Here is a 21,538-nt window from a genome sequence, read left to right on the forward strand (position 1 = left end):
CGAATTATTTTTCGTCATCTTTATTATAATTGTGTAAATTACGATATCGCTATCAATTATTAGCAATAATAAGTTATTCTAGAAAAAATCTGTCTCTCTTGTTACAAAAATGCGATGCAAAAATGCGGTAAATTGTGTCAAATCTTTTGCTTTCGGTAGAAAATCTCGGTGTCTATTTTCGAGGGTGTTTTTTTTCTCGCGCACTACTTTTCTTGTGTCCCCGTTTAAAAAAAAACACACACTTTTTGTGTTTATACATTTAAAAAACAAACAAATATTGGACAGTTTTGGCAGTTCTCTGGGTGTCTTTTTATTATTCCATTCTTCTTATTCAGTTTGATCGTCTTCATCTTGCTGGAGTGACTAATATTATGCGTTACTTTATTTATATATAAATATAAATATCAAGAATGACTTCTTTCAGCTTTCAACTTTGCCTATGTGAAAGATAAATATTGTATAATATAAAAATATTACAATTAATTCTTCCGCAGAAGTGTCTCATGATCAAAAAATGTCATCATTTAAATAAACATTGCGTTAAATCTTTAAGAAAACATTATTATTGCAAGTTTAGTGGCTCTCTCTTTCTTAAACGCGCTTCCAATTGTGATATTATTTTTTTTCTCAAAGGAGGAGGAATTGAAAGCCACGCACACGAAAAATTAAAAGATGATAATCATATGATATACGGTGTAATAATATAAATAGCATTAATTAATTAAGCACAATACATTTAAAATATGTTTCTTTAGGTAGTGGATAGATTATGTTTAGTATTCCCACTGCGTGGCTGAATCTGATCCGCCCTCGACTATTCTGAAGGTGCCATTTTTCGTGGCGCCCAAGTACCTTCCATCTGTGGATCTGCAAAGAATAGGCCAGATAAGACTTATGTTAATCCGTCACGCAAAACATGTTGTCGCGATGTGCGAAAGCTCTCGCGAGCGCTCACTTTTGAGGTTGAAGAAAGCAAAATTGATTTGAAAATCCAGTTTAGCCAGACTGGCGAAAAATTTGCCTGTCATTTGTCTGAGGCACATTTTCGGCAACTTTCCAACACTCTCACAAAACTCATTGAAAAGTCATGGGAATTGATTGTGAAGAATTAGGCGAGCAATTAACTAAATTACATGTCATTTAGCATCGTTATTAATGGTTATTTTGTCAAGAAATTCAGTGTTAATTTTATTTGGCAATTAATTAATGATGATTTGGTGTGGTTTATGAATGCTTGAGGCACTTTCCACTCACCGAATGCAAATCCTAGTTGGTTCTCTGAGTTCCAAGTAGAAGCCATCGGATGGCGAGTCCGCGTCCACTGTGATTCCGTCCCCGTCTATTCTCCAGTACTTGCCGTTGTGCCCCTTGAAGTGCACGATGCCCTTCTCCGCCCGCTCCACCAGGATCGTCTCGTACGTGGCCTTGTTGCACTCCAGCTTGTTGCTGTGCTGCGCCCGGTAGCCCACGAAGCCCTGCTCGCACTTCAGCACCAGGATGGGCCGGTTGATTAGGTAGAAGTAGAACTTGGCGATGTCCTCGATGCTCTCCGACGTGGCGAACAGGTGGCCGGAGCGCTTGGTGGCCAGGAAGCGGCCGTTGTTGGAGCGGAAGCTCACGGATCCGTCGCCGTGCCACACCAGCTCGAATAGGGCGTCGGCGCAGCGGCGGCTGCCCGTGGCCTGGATGCCGCCGCCGTTGGACAGACACCAGTAGCGATCCTGGGTGGTGCGCAGAGCCCAGCGATGGGCAGACCAGTCGAACTCCAGCTGGAACGTCTCGTTCTCGCCGATCTCGTCCTGGTTGGCCGTCACGTCCACGCCCTGCTTCACGGAGACGTACTTGGAGTTGAGGGCGGCGATGAAGGAGGCCTGCGGCAGGGAGTCCTCCAGCGAGAACAACTCATCCCTGGTAACTGTCTGGGAGCGGGATTTCAGCACAGCCTTCGATCCGATCGGCGACAAGTACAGTCCGTGGCTGCGAAGACAAGCGGACAATTTCTAATTAATGAACCGAAATCGATCCAGCAAAAGTCGGCGAGTAGGTGGTCATCCGCTGGGTACTTTCCAGTTTCTGCCTCCAATTGAGAGTCGCATGACCTCATAAATTTCTTAGCATTTCACGATCATCGCGCGGCTTTTATTACGCGATCACGCGCTTCATTACGTCGGATTCATTCCATTAACTTCTCCTCTCCACTCTCTCGAGGGCACTTTGCTGGCATTTCGCCACAATAAAAGCCAACTGGGAAGATGATCCCAGGCTCTCAACACAAACTCAACAGCGGCCAAAGAGTGGCGCGATAAGAACTTAACGAGATGCAAATTCGCTTGCCAAAATTAAAACTACACATCTTAAAAGCAGAGATTCAATTAAGTCGTGAAACTTCACAAGTTAATTCTCTATCACTGCCTTCTCGATATGTTATCTTGTTATTTTCCCCTTGTTCTGCTGTGCAAAAGACTTTCTCCTTACCGATCTCTGAGCGCCAGATGACCGCTGTGGTATTCAGCACTGAATAGACAATCCTCGGTGCATTGCGTCTCGAGCTTTCCATTAGAATTCAGATACTTGTTATTGCAAGTATGCAGTGCGTAACGTCCTCCTTCGTCTGCTCGAAACTCCAGCGTGAAGAGCGTGTCTTCGCCCCACGGAATGTTGGCGTCGACATGAATCTCATCTTGAGTTTCCGACAAGTGAGCAAACCGTTTCCGACCAACAGACCGCAAATTAACCTGATAATAAAATGTGTTTTACAATAGCCGCTCACTCAACACTCTCAGCATACATCAAATATTGGCGATCTTTGGTGATCTTCCTCCAGTCGCCGATCGCCACTCGTCGCGTCCAGCAAGATTGAGATCGCGCCCAATCTTGAGACTTCGTGGCTGTCTTCGGAAGACCACCGAAATTGCGCAGCTCACCTGAGGCCTGGCAGCCAGATGCACAGCCCAAAATTCCCCTTTGCTCACTGTCTTCGCCGTGCAGACCAATTTATCGGGTGTGCCGCCCAGGAAGTATCCGCGCGACTCATTCTTCAGTGCCCATCGACCGGAACCATCTTCGGCGATGCTGATCTGGAAGCGGCTGCCGGCGTCGCGCTCCTCTGACTCGCACAGCACATTCCCGAAGGAGTCAACGGACAAGTACTTGCCCAGGTGAGATCTCAAGTAGATGATGCCTGTGGGCGCAGAGAGATTAAAAGTGAGGTGAAACAATAAAGATTGATGAACCACTTCTCAGCGCGCCTCCGGCCGACGCTGCGGATTCTTTCTCCGCACATTTATATGGTTATTATTATTATGCTTCTCAGCTAGAAATGCCAGTGAAAGTTGCGCAGCCCGCGGGGGTGCACAACTAAGCAGACGCGCACTTTCGTGGAATTTTATGGAAATTCCAGCCCCGCGAAGCCCTCCAGAGAACGCAATGTCTTTGTGGCTATTGAGGTGTTAATTGCGATGTCTTCATCTAAGCTCTTCTCTGTGCCTCAGCAAAGGCTTCTTTTGACCACGATTTGACTTGTGAATTCTCACCAACAATCGCCATTTGCGCGCCCCTCGTGAGACTCTGCCTGCATCTTCTCTGGGAGTTTCACGAGCAAACAGTAAACAGAAGCACTGCAAATGGGCTTTTTAAGTGTAACAAAGATCTCGCATTAGAGTGAATGATGGGAGGAAAAGAAACTCATCATGGGATTGTCTCAACTATCAATTCAATTGGAGCAATAAATGGATAAATGGCGTCTTTTTTCGGCAGTCGCAATTGCTCAAGAGCACCATTATCGAAAGAGTATCTATTGTGGGGGGCAAATTGCCCATAATAGCGGCCCATCAGTTGATTCTGGGAGGAAATCCATGTTTTTTTTGCACATAAAAGAAGTCGCAAGAGGCAACAATAAACAATAAATACGGTGTAGGAAAGCATGAAAAAAATAGGAAGATCTCTTGAGATTCACGCTCCAGAAATTTCTTTGTCTCGGACAATGATTTTCCTTCATTCTTCAACCGTCGGAGAACTCCCCATCGCAGCACCACAATTCCATCGTGAATGGCATCTATTGATGAACACCGTTTGCTGTGTGCAAGTGTGTATGATGAAAAATTGCAATGAAGCCTTCGCTCTTCTCATCTTTCTCCACATCTTTCTTTGGCTCTCTTATAACTGAACACCGAATTCTTCAAGTCTCGCGCGCGCGCGCGCGGGAAAAGAGAAATATTCCTCTCACTGCACTAGAAAAGCATGAGAGACTCTATAAATTTCCAATTATCGAGTGGAAAGAAATGGAAAGAAGAGCACAATGCGGAGATGCATCGATTTGTGCGATGTGGTCTAATGGCTGTGATTGGGAGGAAGAGAAAAGACTCACTTTCACCAGTGCTGGACGGCTCCAGTGTCCACAGTTGCTTCTTCTTCAGGCTCACGCCGTTGGCATTGAGTTTGTATCCGAATGTCTCTGCTGTCATGTACTTGTGCAGCCCATTTATCAGCCCGATCGTCCACCAGCCCTTCTGTTGATTCTGCGCCAAGAGATCCCCATTTGACGATCCATTCAGCTCGATGCTCTGCCCATTCATCTTCAGCAAGTGTGTGTGCGCCCACGGGAATCCTCCTCAGCTGGCTCAATCTGCAACAATTAAACACACTTTAATTGCCTCTTCCCAGCACCACTCAATTAACACGGAACAACAGTTAGCTCAACTTCAGCATATTTTCAAATTATTCGTCTCGCGCTCTAACAATGTATCGTGAAGGAGCACGAAAAATTTCTTTTACTTTCACACCGTAACTGTAACTCTGTTACTGTTCTCTTGGCCGCCTTGCCGCAATCTTTCGCGAAAAATTCTAACAGCCGCGCACAAGGAGAGACATTCCGTGAAATATTGGGCCGTTCTAATGAAGGGCCATTCAAGGGCAGCCTCATTAATTAGAATATGAAAACAGAGATGCGCCATAAATTCAAATTAACAACGCTTCTCATCTCTTCGCGGCTCTGAATAGACTCCGAATTGCCTCTATCGGCGCTGAATCAGCTGATTTACAGTCGATTTTATGATTTGGAACTTCGCGGAGGTTTTCCTAAAAAAAAATCATTTCACTTTTTACAATTTTCACCAAATAACGTAAATCAAATATCAATAAGATTGCTTATATGGAATTCGAAAGCAAATACAATAATTCAAGACTTACTTATTGATTTGCATACTTTCGTTTTTTCTAGTCAATTTTATTACTCTAAAAATGCCTCTATTTGAATATTATCACGAGGCTTGCAAGACTTTATTTGATCACATCCAAAGTTAGTTTGTCGGATGTCTCAAAATGATCCCAATCGGAATTATTTCAGTAGAATTTGGGTGTGTTAATCGAGAAGATAAACAACTTCTGAGAAACCTGATTCTTTCATCACAGAAATCAACAGCAATATAATTGATTTTTGTGATTCAAGTTCAGGCTAATAGTTCAGAGAATTCATGCTTCTTCTTCTGTTTCTCTTTTTTCTTATCAAATTCACTTCAGCATGCAAATATCGCCTGGGAAGCGCATATAAAAGTTGCAATGCATGAAGCAGAGAAAAGTGCATCGCAGGTCACGAAGATCACGTGAGGTGTAACAAATTTGTGTGGATGAGGAGTTCTGGTGTGCGGGAATAATTAGGAGTTCACAATGTGAAGATCTAGATCTTGAGGAGCACGCGCGCCACTCTTGCAGCATTTCACTCGCGAGACTCTCGCCAATGATTGCAAACAGCCATCGCGTAAGCGTTTCACTTTGCCGTTATTATTGTAATCTCCGAAGAAAACACTTGCCAAGAGACTCACTATTGATTGGAAAATCAAACTGTGAGCGTCATTGTTGGAACGCGTTCTGTGCGAAGCCTCAAAACCGCCCATTGTGGGCCTAATGGAAAAATTCACCACAGTTTCCCGAAATGAGAAAATACCCAACATGGAGCCACAAAGAGGCACAGAGAGAGATGTGCGAAGGCCCATGGGAATGGATGGCAATTAAGGTGTCTTTCAGCCATCCATTTGCCATGGACTTTTTCACAGACAGCTCTTGTGTGTCCCACGATTCCGTGGATAATGCGAAAATCCTGCCCAAATTGTCCCTTGTTTGCTGACTATTCACTTTTCGCTCCACTGACTGACCTTGAACTTGGCAAAAGTACATCGCGAAACGCGCCAGTGCCTCCAGTTTGAGAGTCTTTGGCAGTGTCTTGGGGGCAGAGAGATGCAGTGTGCATAGTAAATGAACGGTGCCATTAGTCATTCTAGTCGTGGTGTGCCAAAAGGGTCTCTTTCTGATGTGCTTTTTGACATACAAATTGCCCCGCTGACGACGAGGTTTTTTTTGTTCATGCCACGAGACGTGAATCATCACCCGAATGGCACAATGTGATATTTACAGTTTCCGGTACTTTTTAGATTACTTTCTGAAGCATTCTCTCCACTTTTTTCGCCTCCATTTGCCAGCGCAGAGACACCCAAATGATGGTGTACACGGTGAAAGAGTTATATTAAATGCTGTGCGGAAAGAATCCCAAGGCGGAGTTTCCGCGCATCCATATTTTAACACCAGCATAAGATAACTTTAGCTCCATATAAGAGGTAATTTTTCCACAGTTCAATTCCCGCATTTTGCTCTCTATTTTGCCATGATTTATAACACACTGCAAAGTGCTCCCCAAGAGAGCAAACCTCTCGCGCGCCGAAGAGAAACGCCACAGCGCCGAGGCTGAGAAAGAGTTCATTCGTCTTTGTTCTTGGAAATTGATTCGGTGAATCTTGACGATTATTAATTTGTAACACATGATTGCCTCATCTCTTTCCCTCTTCGCTTAGCGGTGCAGCTTTTCGCTTTGTTCATCTTTCGGCTTAATTTGCACAAATATATGCGCTGCTCGGGTGTCATTCTCACTTGCAAGTATGACGAATTGTCGGGAGTGATTTATGAACTTCTCAAGGAGGAACGGTAATAATCCGGCGGATGGCTTAAGATTGCATTTCTCTAGTAATGACTCAAAACTTCCTCAATAAAGCGGCATGAATATTTAGTGAGGACTCTTAACGAATTATTTTCACAACATTAAGTCAAGAATCTTCGGCCTGTTGGAGACTTTGTGGTCCGTTAGAAGTCTGGATGAGTGCAGAAGAACAAAAAGCAATAAAATTATGGAGGTCTTGTGTTACCGACATTTTGCCTAATGATTGATAATCCTGAGTATAGCTATTCTATTCAAATTTAGAAAGTTGAGGAAAAAGACTAAAAAATCTATTTGCATTTTGCAGAAATCAAGATAACTTGAAACGATAATCTCTCCCCCTTGGCGATACAATTTATTCACCTCCTCGAGCGAGGAATTTTCACCCTTGTCGAACCACTTCTCGAGCCCCTAATTTCTCCGGAAATTTGCATCTGAAATGGCACAATTCGGCCACTCTAAAGCCTCACAGTCAAATGATGAAGCTCAACTCATTACTCCCTCAGGGCCGGTAATCCCAAAATGCCACACCTTGTTTTTGCCACCGAAAAAACCACCCTCAAATTCCATCCACTCGAGCGTCCCGGCGTTTTCCCCGCGACGCCGCCGATGTTCCAATGTCATTAACTGTTTGCTATCTCAAGCGGGCAACTTCATCAGCACGCCAATGAAATTAATGTTGAGGACAAGGTTGAGGGCGAGGGTGTGGATGTGAAAAAATGCTCTTGCATGCAAAGACATGGTGTGTGGCGAACAATGGGAATTTATGCTAAGCATTTGAGGCAGAAAGAGCAGGATTTCAGCCATTTTGGCCTCAGACGCACACATACCTGGAAAACCTCCTCTCTATATTCCTCACTTCCTTTGGTAATCCCTCTCGGCGGACTCTTGTTGCGGGGGGCGGCGGCGGCGGCGGCGGCGGCGGTTCGTGGAATAATCCTGTGTGTGGCACGATTCTCTCAATTTCTTCGCTCACACACGCACTCAGAATTCTCACTCGCGAATTGTAATTGCAAAATGTCCGGTTAATGGTAATTTGTATTGCGAAAATGGTCAAATTTCCACACGCGCGCTTTGTCTGGGGCCACTTGAGAGCGTCGCCAAGAGTCGCCGGAGTGTGAGATGCCCTCTGGGCGGACGGGTGGAGAAAGAGGATGGTTTAAAAATACCGTGAAAGAGCTTGTCTGCGTGCCCGTCTTGCCTCTCCTGTGAGATCTCTTTTTCACAATTGCTGCGGAACACCGAGAACTCCGTCTGCACGATGCGATGGACAATCCGTGAATGACTGCTGACTCTAGTGAAGCTCTACTGAGTATCAACTCCACGGAGCCATGGAGAGGGAGATGCCGGAGCGAGACGACCTCTCGTGCCGTCCCGCTCCGGCCGGAGAACGACTCGCCGGCAATCTGCGGGGCTGTTTTGTTTGGAATCCACCGCGCAACTCTTGTGCACTCGCGTTCAGGGATTTCAAACCGCGCGTGTCCACAATTCTACGACGCCAAGAGTGATGTTGCAACACCGCGGACGCCTGACTAATGAAATTCCTGAGGAACACCACAGCTGAAAATGGTGAAGAATCACGAGAGAGACATGAGTTGTTGACCTCCGCGGCTGCAGTTCTTGCAGCGCTGCAAACTCCCATTCAGTGGCCGAAGGACTTCTTTTTGCCGACCAATTTTCACGTCCATCACCGCCGAGATCTTGCAACTCTTCCCTCGCCAGCAAGTGCGGCGGAGTTGCCATCGGAAACGCCGCTCCGCAGGGACAAGCCGGGAATTCAATAACTCCCAGTCTTGCGAGGGGTGCGCAAATATGGCTCTTGAGGCACATCTGAGTCGGCATTATCAATGCAATTCGACTCCAAGGAAGATCTATTGTCACGTTGAGAGCATTAGTTTTACTAGAAATACGTGAATCCTTATCCTTATTTATTTAATAAATATTATTATGGGTGAAGTGTGTTTTCTTCCTTTTGCGATGACGCGCCCCTCGAGTCTCTCCCTCGCATCTATACTCTTTCGGAGGGTGTTGCGTCGAGATTCCGGCTGCATGAAGAGGGATATTAATATTTTCTCTATTTTCCCCGGCTCTCCCGCCACCCTTGACGCCCCTGCTGTTTATTCAGCGGCCCAGAAAGTGTATTACCGGGGAAAGGAATGTCTCAATCGGAGGAGGAAAGAATTATGGCTCTCGCGTTGCCCTTGACACTGGCGAGACTTGGTGTGTTTGTGCGTCTGCAGAAGCAGAGCTGAATTTGACACAAATTTCCGCCTGCGATGCGTGCTTTTTCCGCGATGCCTGTGAAAACGGTGCGCTTTGTGATATGCGAAGAAGTGCTAACAAATATTATAAATAATTCAATTGAGTGTTTTTTTTCGTGAATTACATGCGCTTTCCGGGCGAAGACGTTGCGGAGATCTTCTTATATTGCTATAAAAAAAAAAGAAGATCTCGCGCGCGAGAGATGGAAGAGGAGATGTTTTTCTCTCTTCTCGGGCATTGTGTACAACATGAGTGCGGCGATTATGATACTGAAATTAAACTAAAGAGCTACCATTCCACTCCGCTCTAATTAGTTCCATTATTAATACACCAATTATTATTTCGTTCATATTTATTTTACTTTAATCTCAAGCAATAACGTAAAAAAAGGTGAATATTTCTAATTGATCATAAAATTATCATTCGTAATGAGATGGATGCTTTTTGCCAACTCCTCCGCTTGATCCCCTGCCATTTGGCCATCAATTCAGCTGTCGGATCGGCCAAAGACTCCTCCCCAATCTTTCACCGCGAGACTCATTTGCGCTGATAAGAATCTTGCAGTTTTTTTTCTTCTTCATACCTCACTTACATCTGATGAGGCCAGAGAGGAGCTTAATGGAGAAAGGTGCGCGCGCACATCGCGAATTGAGAAATTGCCACACACTCTGGCACAAAAATATATACAATTTTTGCAGTTATGATTTTTTTTCTTCTTCGACTCTTGGTCGGCAAGAAAAATTTCTTATTTTGCATTTTTTCCACTCTTTGGCTGCCTGACTCTCTCCAGCAATTTTTGATATCATCGCGCACTTGTGTGTGGCACTCAATGTGATAAAACACTCTGTGAAAACCATCCGCAAACAATCCTCCTCTCGTTAAGCACGTGTAACAGTGCGATAGTTATTGAAGTGTCTTATTTTTTTTGGCTCAGTCAATTTAGGAGAATTTCACATTTTCTTCCTATGCCGATGAATATCACAACGCTGAGAGATGGAATTTACATTGCAAAGTCGCCACTTTCTTCGATCACTCCAGTTCTCAACATTGTATTTCACTCTTTGGCTCTTGTCCAGCCATCTCTCAGCTGTTTTGACATCTCAAAGAGAGCCACAAATTTTCACCTTATAGCAAAAAGAAAGACAGACAGATTCAGATGTTATTGCGATCGGCGCAACGGCGGATAAATTAATCAAGAAGCCAAAATGCAAATGTGTCATATCGAGCGTGTCTATATTGAAATTTCTTATTTATTTCAACACTACCGTGCACTTGATCCGTTACTCCGCGCAGAATGGAGGAAAAAATGGTCTAATAGGATTCGAGAGAATGCTCTTATAAATCTCTTTGACTTGCTATCGTGCCTTTTGTGAGAGTTTCCATTGGGTATATATAATATTATTTCGAAAGCGCGCAGTCGGACTAAATTCTGGGATTGAACATAAGATTGAGTGAATATTATGTTAATCCGCTGGGCTTTGGCAACATAGAAAATTGAGAAAGTTTAGTGATACATTTTGCCACTGCAACAGTTACAGCAATAATGCAAATAATAGATAGAAGAATAAAAGAACAAACTGAGAACAGAGATTGAGGAAAAAGGCATTAGCAGTGTGTGAAATTTTAAGAACACATCTTGGCCGTGCAATTGCATATGCTTAGCATAAAATAAGTTAAGGGCCCTTTCTGCCTCAGAGCCCTCGAGCTGTTCTAGAAAGTTGTTGCGCTGGTGAGAAGACATCAATTTTTATTGAATAAAATTGCAGCTGAAACCGATGATCTGGCGTGAAATTATGCTTTGTTTACATTTCCCGGGTGAAAATGCAAAACATCTCTTTTGCATTCCAAATGCATTGCCACTGGCTTTTTTCTCCGACTAAGAAGAATGCTGAGAAGTTGTGAATGAATGAACTTCAGGCACTCTTATCGACATGTTCAACTCTCTTTCTCTTCCTCTCTCTGCGGACAAATTCAGCGATAACACAGCCCAAGACTGATAGTGTTATGGCTCATTTCTTGTGTGCAAACACTCAAGTTTGAGTATAAATTCATCTCAGCATACATTATTCACTATATTGGAAATCAATGCTTTGCATAATTGGTATAAAAAAGCCAAGAAATTTCTTGCATTTTTCCTTCTTATCTCTCACTCTCTGAACTCTTGCATGTCTCCATTCGCTTGGAGATCATCAGCGGCTATTAATAGATTTGCTGTGATATTTTTTGCCAAGAGAGGCAAATTTATTAATATATTAGGTATAAATTCCGAAAATGCCAACAAAACATTTGCTGATTATACGTGGAATTTCACGAAAATACGACCCTCAATCCACTTTTCACTAATCCACATTTTGAATGGTGCAGAAGAAACACGTTTAGAGTCATAATTAATCAGATACGCGGCGTGTGTGTTCGCAGTGTGATGAAGAATTGAGTAAAAATTGGAACGAAATTGCCCTGAAAATCAATTTTCATTCCAAATTGCGCTCAGCTGAGTGTGACAATTTTGGGGAATGAGAAAACGCGAGCAATGTCGAGCGCATCGCCATAATAACAGTCGCACAACAATATTTCCATCACACAAATTACATATATATAACATTGTTGGTGTTGAAGAAACAATCACGGAGTACATGAGTCTGTGGAATTGCAGTAATTAGAGAAATGCTATATCGCCAATCTATGAGGGACTGATCGATGTGTGAAAAAGGCGAGAAGAGAAGAGAAAGAAAATATACAATCTTTTTAAAATACAAGGCAACCGTTACAGTTTTACGCTCGATGGGATTTTTAACCAATTTCTCGTGGCGGCGCAGATTCTCTTTATCTCCACTGGCTTTGGCCTTCTCTTAAGACACAAATGCAATAATTAACAATTATAGTTATTTTGTTATCGTGCCAAGAGGCAATGCGAGCCTCCAGACACAGTTCAATGAGCCCTTCAAGAGCTCAAACGAAAAAAAATTAAATGAGAGTTTCTTCTCTGATAAATTAATGTTTCTCCTCTATTGGCGCTGCCCCATTCCCTCGCGGAATGACTTACTGTGAGACAGGCTAAATTTAACAAGACGCTTCACATTGTAATCTTGCGGTGCAAAAATTGCAGAGAACATTGTAAAAATTGTGTTTTTACTCTGACAGCAAAATCTCCTCATCACGTTGTCTCATTGTGCGTGAAAATAGGCGAATTTCCGTGGGAAAAAACCAATGATTTCAAATCCTGCATTATCCTTTAACAGTTGTACAGCTATAATTGATCCTTCTGAAAATAAATGTATAGAAAAAATCAGAAATTGCATTTCCAATGAATTTAATAAATATCTACGCTAAAATAGATTTTCACGCAGTTTCACGAGCTCCTTTTCTATTGACACAGACGCAACAAAAGGCATTACAAAGGATAAGAAGAGTTAATATTTAAAGCCAATGGGAAAAACTCACTATTTTTAGCAGTGTTCATCAACTACAATTCCAATTTGAATTCATTTGCTATCAGTAGTTCCACTACCGCGCGCTGGTGGCGCGCTGTGCCATCTGATCAGCGGAGGGCACATTTGACAGGTTTGCCCCCAGTGAAGGAAAAGGTTTGTGCAAACAAAGTGCGAACATCTCGTGTTTCTTGCAAAAATGGACTTTTCCCAGTGAAAAATTCCGCGTAGAATGAGCGTTTTCAGTATTTTCAAGTCCCAGCCTGCGCCTGAAGAGGCCACGGACGTTGCTGACCAGTCTTATTACGTGGTATTTTCGGAATGTGTCAAGGACAGTGTGCGTATTTGCATTGCTGATGCACTTCTTTGTTTACCGAGTGTCTCATTCCATCTCTTCCGCAGATCTTCTGGACAGTGGGCGCCTTCGCGTTCACCGTGATTATCGTGTGTCTGTACAGATGGCGGAAGTGGCATGTGGAGTCACTGGAGAAGATTGCCGCCAAGGCGCTGAGGATATCTGGCTATGAGAACACGCCCTATCGCTTCCGGAAGCGCGACAAAGTGATGTTCTACGGACGGAGGATGCTGAGGAAGATGAAGAGCTTCTCCGACCAGGCGTACAGTGGTCAGGGCAAGAAGCGGAAGGCGGTGATGCGCTTCGCCAGTCGCATTCTGCAGATGCAGAAGGACAACATGCCGATGCAGCTGAAAGTGCTCGAGCCTCCGGCTGAGTTCCTGGAGGAGAGTCGCGAGGGGAGTCTCGGGATGCCCCCAGATGTGCTGTACATGCTGCAGAGCATCAGGATTTTCGGACACTTCGAGAAGCCCGTGTTCTTCAAGCTGTGCAAATTCACGGAAGTCATCAATTTGCAGGCTGGTGAGTTTCTCTTTAAGATCGGCGACACGGACGACAGTGTGTACGTGGTGCAGACTGGAAGCGTGAATGTGTTCATCAACAATGCCGATGGCACGACGATGTCGCTGAAGATCATCCGCAGTGGCGAGTCTGTGACTTCCCTGCTCAGCTTCATCGATGTGTTGGCGGGATGCTCGAGTATCTACAAGACGGTGACAGCCAGAGCCATGGAGCCCACGCAGGTCATCCGGCTGCCCATGTACGCCTTCAAGGAGGTGTTCGACGAGAGTCCGGACATTCTGGTGCGCGTGGTGCAGGTGATTATGGTGCGACTGGAGAGAGTAACGTTTACGGCGCTGAAGAATTACTTGGGACTGCATTCGGAGTTGGTTTATCACGCGCCCAAGGCGTCCAAGAAGTCCGAGAAGGTGAAGAGCTCTCCTGGCCACAGGAGGACCAATTCGACGTATTTGGAGGAAGTGATGGCTCTCTATGGTCACTCAGGAGATCGTCCGGACATGCTGGCGGATCTGGCCACCACCGAGTGCGCCACGGGCTCGTGCGGACGGAAGGTGTCAGTGGTGAAGATGTGCGACGAGAAATCAATCCACTATGTCTACGCGCTGGACAGCTTCGTGCGGGAGCTGGGGCTGCAGGATGAGGACAAGCACTTGCTGGAGGGAGCGATGGAGGTGAGGGAGTATCAGGCGGGAGCCACGATTATCCGGGAGGGAGACAACAGTGACAATGTGTCCATGATCTTCCTGCTGAGCGGGAATCTGCAAGTCTACCAGTACAGATACACTTATGCCAATAGTGGCTCCATCAAGCAAGAGAACACCGAGAGCCACGTGCAGTCCATTCATCCGGGTGAGTTTGACGGAGGACTGGCTGTGATCACTGGCGAGGCGAGTCTGTACACGATCAGGGCGAAGCACTTCTCCAGAGTGGCTCTGCTCAGTCGCTCCACAGTGTACAATGTGATGCGCGAGAGGCCAAAGACCGTGCTGGACATTGCCAGCAGTGTGGTGAAGAAGCTCTCGCCTCTCGTGAGGCAGTGCGACTTCGCGCTGGATTGGATCTTCCTGGAGTCGGGCAGGGCGGTGTTCAGGCAGGACGAGCCCAGCGACAGCACGTACATCGTGCTGAGCGGCAGAGTGCGGGCCGTGTCGACGCACGCGAACGGGAAGAAGGAGATCGTGGGCGAGTACGGCAAGGGAGATCTTGTGGGGCTGGTGGAGATGATCACGGACACCACGAGGACCACAACAGCGATGGCCGTGAGGGATTCTGAGCTGGCGAAGCTGCCGCAGGGTCTTTTCAATGCCATCAAACTGCGCCATCCGATGGTGGTGACGCAGTTGTTCGGGCTCCTGAGTCACAGACTCCTGGGCTCCGTCCAGGGAAGACACTCTCTCGCCATGGGGCCGCAGTCGGTGGAGCCCAATCCCATCAATCACAGATACTCAACAGTGGCGATTGTGCCGGTGAATGAAAACGTGCCGCTCTCGGCGTTCACGTACGAACTCTATCACTCACTGTCGGCGATCGGGCCCACGCTCAGGCTCACGTCGGATGTGGTGCGCAAGACTCTGGGGGCGAACATTCTGGACAGCGCCAATGAGTACAGGCTGACGAGTTGGCTGGCGCAGCAGGAGGACAGGAACCAAATAGCGATCTATCAGTGTGACAACATCGTCTCGCCGTGGACTCAGCGATGCTGGCGACAAGCTGATGTCATCCTGATCGTGGGCGTGGGAGATCACGGTCCTGGCGTGGGCAGCATGGAGAGGGAGATCGACAGACTCATGCTGAGGACGCAGAAGGAACTGGTGATTCTGCATCCGGACAATTCCACCACAAAGCCCACGAACACCGTTCAGTGGCTGAACATGAGATCCTGGGTGATGAAGCATCATCACATTCAGTGCAAGAAGAGGATGTTCACCAGGAAGAGTCAATACAGAATTGTGAGTATGATCAAGAGGGATTTTCATGCGAATTACTGAGGATTTGTGTGTTTGCTTGCAGACGGAATTGTACAACAAAGTGCTGCAGACGGAGCCCAATCTGCACTCGGACTTCTCCAGGCTGGCCAGATGGCTCACGGGCAACTCGGTGGGTCTGGTGCTGGGCGGCGGAGGGGCGCGTGGAGCGGCGCACGTGGGCATGCTGAAGGCTATTCAAGAGGCTGGAATCCCCATCGATATGGTTGGCGGCGTGAGCATTGGGGCGCTGATGGGCGCTCTGTGGTGCTCCGAGAAGAACATCACCACCGTGACGCAGAAGGCCAGGGAGTGGTCAAAGGTTAGACAGTGTGTCTAAGCAATTGAGGGAGAAGAAAATGCTGAAAGCGTGATGATGTCTTTGCAGAAAATGACTCAATGGGGCCACCAATTGATGGACCTCACCTATCCCATCACTTCCATGTTCTCCGGGAGGGACTTCAACAAGACCATCAGGGACACTTTTGGGGACATATACATTGAGGATCTGTGGATTCCCTACTTCACCCTCACCACGGACATCACGGCGAGTTGTGCTCGTGTTCACACGCACGGTAAGTGAGCTTTCCACGTGATCCTGATCTCACTTTCTCATCCTTTCTTTCATATGTTCTGAGATTTTTACAAAAAAAAAAGATAAAGAACACTTCGATCAAAATCTCACTTCGCGCTCGCTAACGTAATTAACCATTTTCTGACTCTCCCGATCGATAACCATGATTGTGATTGAATTGGATTGGTCAGGATCTCTATGGCGCTATATAAGGTCATCAATGTCCCTCAGTGGCTATATGCCGCCTCTGTGCGATCCCAAAGATGGACATCTTTTGCTCGATGGAGGATATGTCAACAATCTTCCAGGTAAATTCTCACGCTATGCAAAAACAAAAAGAAATTAGCTTTAACTCTTCCTGTCGTTTGGCTGTTGTCAGAATCAATGGTTTTTAATTGGTCTTTATTTGGTCTTTATTTGGTTAAGAGATAATGTGTGATGATATATTGAGAAAAGCAATTGGTTGGCGGAAGCATTCTTTCTTTATTTGTTACACACTTTTCATTCTTTCACTTCCTCACATTTTCCTCTCTTCTTCCCTTCAATTCTGGGAAGTGTTAAACTGTCGCGATGGTGAAAGGGAAGCTCTGAGACTCTCTTTTGATATGATGTTGCACACATAAATTGTGAAGATTTCAGAACCATATGAAAAGGCATGAGAGAATCAATTGAAGAGCTTTTAATGACAATTATTGTGAATGATAATTATACTTAGGGTGCCTTTGGCGGTATTGTCGTGCGAGTATGAGTGTCGCGGGCATTTTTCCGCCTTTTTGTGATTACACGGATGGTCATCTTCTGCTTGATGGCTGTTATGTAAATAATGTGCCAGGTAAATTTGAGTGAAGAAAAGCACAAAAATCACTCATTTTCTCTCTCTCTCTTTCTCTGTCTTTCTGTGTAATGTGATTTTTTTTTGGTGTTGTTGAGAATTTTGTAGTTCACCACTAATGACACGTTTTATATCGTAAAGAAGAAAAAAAGAGACTTGTGATCACCATGAAAAAATTCCTCCTAATAAATTGCTTCCATTGATTTGACACAACGCAATTGCTTTCAGGGTGTTTTGATGGGGATTTTCAGACAGGAAATTAATTTGATTGAATTTGCTTCAAATGATATTTCAGCTGAAAATCTCTCGTGAAATTCCTGAATTTGCTTAAAATGAGGATTCTTTGTCAATTATCCAGTGTTATGCTTGTTGCTAACCTTCTGCTTTTCCCCCCTCCCGTCTAATCTGACGATCGCATCTGAAGATGCGGGAGAAGAAGGAGAAAAAACGCTAATAGACGTTCTGTAATTGCAGCTGATGTGCTGAGAGCGCAAGGCGCCGCCCATATAATTGCCATCGATGTTGGGAGTCAGGATGAGACCAATCTGACGGACTATGGCGACTACTTGTCTGGCTGGTGGCTCATCTACAAGAAGTTCAATCCCTTCACAACGCCCGTGAAGGTGCCCAACTTGCCGGACATCCAGTCACGCCTGGCGTACGTGTCGTGCGTGCGCCAGCTGGAGGAGGTGAAGAGCAGCGACTACTGCGAGTACATTCGTCCGCCCATTGATCAGTACAAGACGCTGGCGTTCGGCCAGTTCGATCACATCAAGGACGTGGGCTATGCCCATGGCAAGGAGGTGTTCGAGAAGATGACCAAGTCCGGCCGGATTTCGCTCTTCAACCAGTGGTATCCGCAAGAGAGTGGCGTGCAGAAGGCCACGCCGCACTCGCTCAACGAGTACACATTCACGGATCTGGCGCAGATCGTGTGCCGCGTCCCGGCGACGTACACCGAGAACCAGTACTCATCCAGTGACGAGGATGTGTACTTCGACGGGTACATCTCAGAGCCGTCCAGCCTGTATCCCATGGGGAAGCCGCTCAATCTCAAGCGCACGGGCGGATCGCTGTCGCTGTCGGAGAACGAGATGGACTCGGACGATTTGGAGGTGCCGACGCTGCTGCAGCTGAGCGGGAAGACCAAAGAGCGACTGGAGTCGCAGGAGTTCGAGAAGCGCAAGGCCACCGAGGAGTCACCGAAGAAGTCACAGTGAGAAGAGCCAGAAGATGCATAAATATAAAGAGGGAGTTTATTTTGAAGGAAATGACAGAGAGAGATTTGTACACTTGGACGTCAGCAGTCCATTTCCGGCTCATTGGACGACGTGTCATCGAGTTTGCCACCGTTGCGCCACATCACGTTGCACATCTCGCGCACCAGCGCCTTCTCGCCGTCATCCATTGGCACCGAGGGCGAGGCGGAGTCCAGCGCGACGTGGCCGCGATGGCGGTGATCGCGCTCGAGCTGCTCGCGCACTTCCAGCACCTGGAGCGCCCGCACCACGGCCTCCGGCCGGCCCGAGATGGGATCCTGGGCGGCCTGCGGCGTGGGTGTGGTCCTGGTGTTCTCCTCCTCCAGCTGTCGGATCCGCCGCTCCAGCGATCGCACGTACTGCAGCGTCTGATCGGTGATGGTCGGTCGGATGTTGAGTTCCTGCGTGGAACAGTGAATTAGTCACGTTTAGGCGCACACTTGCCATTTGCGCGATAATCACAAAGCATCTTCATATTTACGGGAATGCTCCTCTCGAAGTTCCTTATCATGGGCTCATCGGCGTTCGTGCTGGAGCTGCTTCCGTCTCCGTCATCGCGCACCACTGGCTCCATTGTGGCGCCACAATTGGAGCACACACGCGCCACGGAAGTGGCATTGGCGCGCTCCTCATCCAGATACAGACACAGATCCTTCAGCTCCAGATTGTCCCTGATCAATTCCTGTTGCTTGTCGTCCAACTGGCGCAGTTTGTTCTGTCCAAGAGAAGAGAAAAAAAATGTAAGAAATTGCCACTTAGAAATAGATCTTTGAGACTCTCACCTGATAAGCCGAAACCTCCTGACGCATCACGCTGGCCGTGTAGCGGCCAAAACGATGCCATTCGCGTGACAATTTGCGGCTCTTCTGGCGATCATCGTCGAGAAAGCAGCATAAATCTCGCAGCTCTTGATTATCATCACTCAAGCGCTGGTTCACTTCCTTCAGGGCTCTCAATTCAGCAATGAGACTCTGCAATAATAGAGCGATTGAGTGCCGAGTCGTGATTTGATCCTCCTCACGAAGTCAATTGTGGTGCAATTTGGCCACGAGAGAGAGATGCGGAAGAATGCTCTCAAGATTGTTGTTCCACTAATGCACAACATTTTATTCAACTTCTCCCGGAAAGGCCCGAAAAACAAAGTCACCGTTTCCATTTCCATTTCATCTCACATTTCGTAATTCCCCAATCGCGGAAGACATTAAATATTTATTTAGGAATTCGCGCGCCACAGGCGACACAAATATGGACATAAAAGCCCACAAATTCGCACTCTTGGAAGAACTCCGGCAATCTGTGTTCAATTCTTCGTGGGCGGATACGAAATATGTAATCAAACGCCGCAATGGATCTATTTTTGATGCGCGCGCGTCCAGGAAATGGGAAAATTGTGCCACACAAACTCGATGTTCTTCAACACCTCGAGCTCCAAATGCGCAGACGGCAGAAGAACAGCCAGAACAGCGCCTGAACTCTGCCATTTCGCCGTGACAGCAATTGTGCAATTTAATCCATTTCATGCGCTCCCACTCTGTGCCATCACTGGCGGACGGTCTGGCGGCGCGCGGTAATCAAAGTCGCGCAATTTCAATTGTTGGGCGGCAAAATGCCAGCAACACATCATTTTTCGCCACGAGGTGAAAGTACATCGACGAAGAGTTCCCAATAGAAATCTGCACAGAGGCAGAAAATGCAGTGTTGTTGTCGCCAACACACAATGATCATGAAAAATGTGTGAACTCTGCGCGCGATTGCTCTTCATCCGCACGGAAAAGAGATGAGATTCTCACCTACATTCATTAGTCACGTAGGCGGAATATGGCTTCAATTAGAGTCTGTCAGCGGCTGATGGCAATTTCTGGGACTTTCCGCGTGACTTTGCAATTATGAGAACATTTTGCGGTGACGAAGAGTTAACCCTTGAAGACTTTTTAGACTATTTGGGGGCGGAGCATTGAAATGGGCGTGGCCTGAGATCCTTCGCAACTCACCTGCAGATGTCTGTTGTGCTCCGCCGATGAGATTCTGCCGCCACTGGAGGACGTGGGCGACGGTTGCTCGCTGTCTGGCTTCCGCACGAACTTCAGCATCTCCTGCGTGGGCGGCGCAGAGGCGCTCAGTCTAGCGAAGGGCGGCTCCTCGTCTGTCGTCGCGGCTGGTGGGGGCGGAGGCGGTGGAGGTCCTGCGATCCTTTGCCCAGTGGCCGGTGCAGGGGCGCCAGGAGCTGTTCCGCCCTGGCTGAGGCGCAGCTGTACGCGCGGCGGGACGATGCGCGAGGGAGTCTTTTCCGGCAAGAAGGCGCCGGCGGGGTACTTGGGTCCGGGCTGGCTGGCGGCGTGGTCCGAGTGGTAGTAGGAGGCGGTCTGGCGCTTCAGGTGAGCAGAGAGCGTGCCCTTGAGGATGCCTCCTGGCGGCTGTGGGGGCGGCTGGTAGCGTGGCGGGTACTGGAGCTGTGACGGCGGGGGATTCTTCTTCGGCACTTGCTTGGCAGTGGACAGAGTCAATACATTTGCGGCTATCTTGTGATTCTGACTGGTGGACATGACGGAATTGGGTCTTCTGCGTGCTCTCTCTCTCTCTCGCTCTCTGGCACCTGCTAATTGTCCGGGGAGAGAGTCAGGTGATTGGGCAGAGATTCTCGAGTGGCCAGAACACGTTTTCGGCAGCGATTGAGGTCAACGTCGCCACTGGCTTGTCCGGGAAAGTGGCACAATCGGTCAAGATGAAGGCGAGAGGCGCACCAAAAACGAGTTTTGGCGCTTCCGACACTTCCGCCCAGAAGAGATCACCCGGGCTCAAGGTGCGCCCCAGTCAGTCTCACACCGAGACGCTGGAGACAATGGCGGCGCGCGAACCAAGGACCCCAAATCCCACGGCACTGGCAGCTGCCAATTCGGCCAGAGTGGAGGGCAATTGAACGCAAAAAGCCACAATTGCACTCACACACGCGCGGCCACTTCTGAACTTGTTTTTCTTGCGCGCACCACAAAAAAGACTGCCACAGCAGTTTCTCAAATTCCAATGCTCTGCACTTCCTCTCGACGCACGCACTGCACCACCCACGGCACTGGTAGCACGGGGTGCGTCTGCTTGGGGTGATCAGGGTCCTGGGGAACCCTGAAGTCCTCAGGAATTTTGGGCACCTCACCACACACTGTGCAATTTGACGCTTCACTGAAGCTTCCGAGTCGCTCTACAGTCGCACAGGCGACTCTTGGGCCCACCAACACACCGTCCGGAGATCATTCATGCTCACACCGCGGCGGCTGGATTGGGTTGAATGACTTGCGACAGTGTGCGTGGAGTCGCATTCCCGAGATCTCTTTCTCACCTCCGCCATTCATTGCCATTCTCGCGGGA

General features: G+C 47.3%; 3 protein-coding genes across 5 annotated transcripts; 1 reads left to right on the forward strand and 2 right to left on the reverse strand.

The window, feature by feature from the left end:
• Positions 1-4: 4 nt before the first annotated feature.
• Positions 5-8,263, reverse strand: LOC132262262 (protein singed). The gene is made up of 6 exons (XM_059761472.1): positions 7,813-8,263; positions 4,367-4,624; positions 2,925-3,181; positions 2,476-2,735; positions 1,255-1,977; positions 5-867 (listed from the first exon to the last, which is right to left on the reverse strand). The coding sequence occupies exons 2-6, from the start codon at positions 4,572-4,574 to the stop codon at positions 774-776; spliced, it is 1,542 nt and encodes a 513-aa protein (XP_059617455.1). The 5' UTR covers positions 4,575-4,624; positions 7,813-8,263; the 3' UTR covers positions 5-773.
• A 4,523-nt stretch (positions 8,264-12,786) lies between these two features.
• LOC132263355 (neuropathy target esterase sws) lies at positions 12,787-18,211 on the forward strand. Of its 3 annotated transcripts, none has more exons than XM_059763077.1 (6): positions 12,787-13,009; positions 13,075-15,498; positions 15,560-15,835; positions 15,902-16,088; positions 16,279-16,395; positions 17,394-18,211. In XM_059763077.1, the coding sequence occupies exons 1-6, from the start codon at positions 12,905-12,907 to the stop codon at positions 18,137-18,139; spliced, it is 3,855 nt and encodes a 1,284-aa protein (XP_059619060.1). In that variant the 5' UTR covers positions 12,787-12,904; the 3' UTR covers positions 18,140-18,211. The 3 variants fall into 3 exon arrangements, with proteins under 3 accessions (XP_059619060.1, XP_059619061.1, XP_059619062.1); XM_059763078.1 differs by lacking the exon at positions 16,279-16,395 and adding an exon at positions 16,803-16,919; XM_059763079.1 differs by lacking the exon at positions 16,279-16,395.
• LOC132263357 (coiled-coil domain-containing protein 85C) lies at positions 18,154-21,429 on the reverse strand. The gene is made up of 4 exons (XM_059763080.1): positions 20,170-21,429; positions 18,961-19,149; positions 18,660-18,893; positions 18,154-18,579 (listed from the first exon to the last, which is right to left on the reverse strand). The coding sequence occupies exons 1-4, from the start codon at positions 20,719-20,721 to the stop codon at positions 18,220-18,222; spliced, it is 1,335 nt and encodes a 444-aa protein (XP_059619063.1). The 5' UTR covers positions 20,722-21,429; the 3' UTR covers positions 18,154-18,219.
• Positions 21,430-21,538: the final 109 nt, after the last annotated feature.

This window comes from Phlebotomus argentipes, unplaced genomic scaffold (genome assembly GCF_947086385.1).
Source record: "Phlebotomus argentipes unplaced genomic scaffold, Phlebotomus argentipes genome assembly contig_15, whole genome shotgun sequence".
Classification (NCBI taxonomy): Eukaryota; Metazoa; Arthropoda; class Insecta; order Diptera; family Psychodidae; genus Phlebotomus; species Phlebotomus argentipes.

Coding starts and splice junctions, on each gene's coding strand:
- LOC132262262 (XM_059761472.1), bottom strand. CDS start 4,574: ATGAATGGGCAGAGCATCGAGCTGAATGGATCGTCAAATGGGGATCTC. Junction 3,182..4,366: donor GCCGTCCAGCACTGGTGAAA/GTGAGTCTTTTC, acceptor CTGCGCCCACAG/GCATCATCTACTTGAGATCT. Junction 1,978..2,475: donor CATCTGGCGCTCAGAGATCG/GTAAGGAGAAAG, acceptor TTGTCTTCGCAG/CCACGGACTGTACTTGTCGC.
- LOC132263355 (XM_059763077.1), top strand. CDS start 12,905: ATGAGCGTTTTCAGTATTTTCAAGTCCCAGCCTGCGCCTGAAGAGGCC. Junction 15,836..15,901: donor AGGCCAGGGAGTGGTCAAAG/GTTAGACAGTGT, acceptor ATGTCTTTGCAG/AAAATGACTCAATGGGGCCA. Junction 16,089..16,278: donor TGCTCGTGTTCACACGCACG/GTAAGTGAGCTT, acceptor TGGATTGGTCAG/GATCTCTATGGCGCTATATA.
- LOC132263357 (XM_059763080.1), bottom strand. CDS start 20,721: ATGTCCACCAGTCAGAATCACAAGATAGCCGCAAATGTATTGACTCTG. Junction 19,150..20,169: donor AGCACAACAGACATCTGCAG/GTGAGTTGCGAA, acceptor CTATTATTGCAG/AGTCTCATTGCTGAATTGAG. Junction 18,894..18,960: donor AGGAGGTTTCGGCTTATCAG/GTGAGAGTCTCA, acceptor TCTCTTGGACAG/AACAAACTGCGCCAGTTGGA.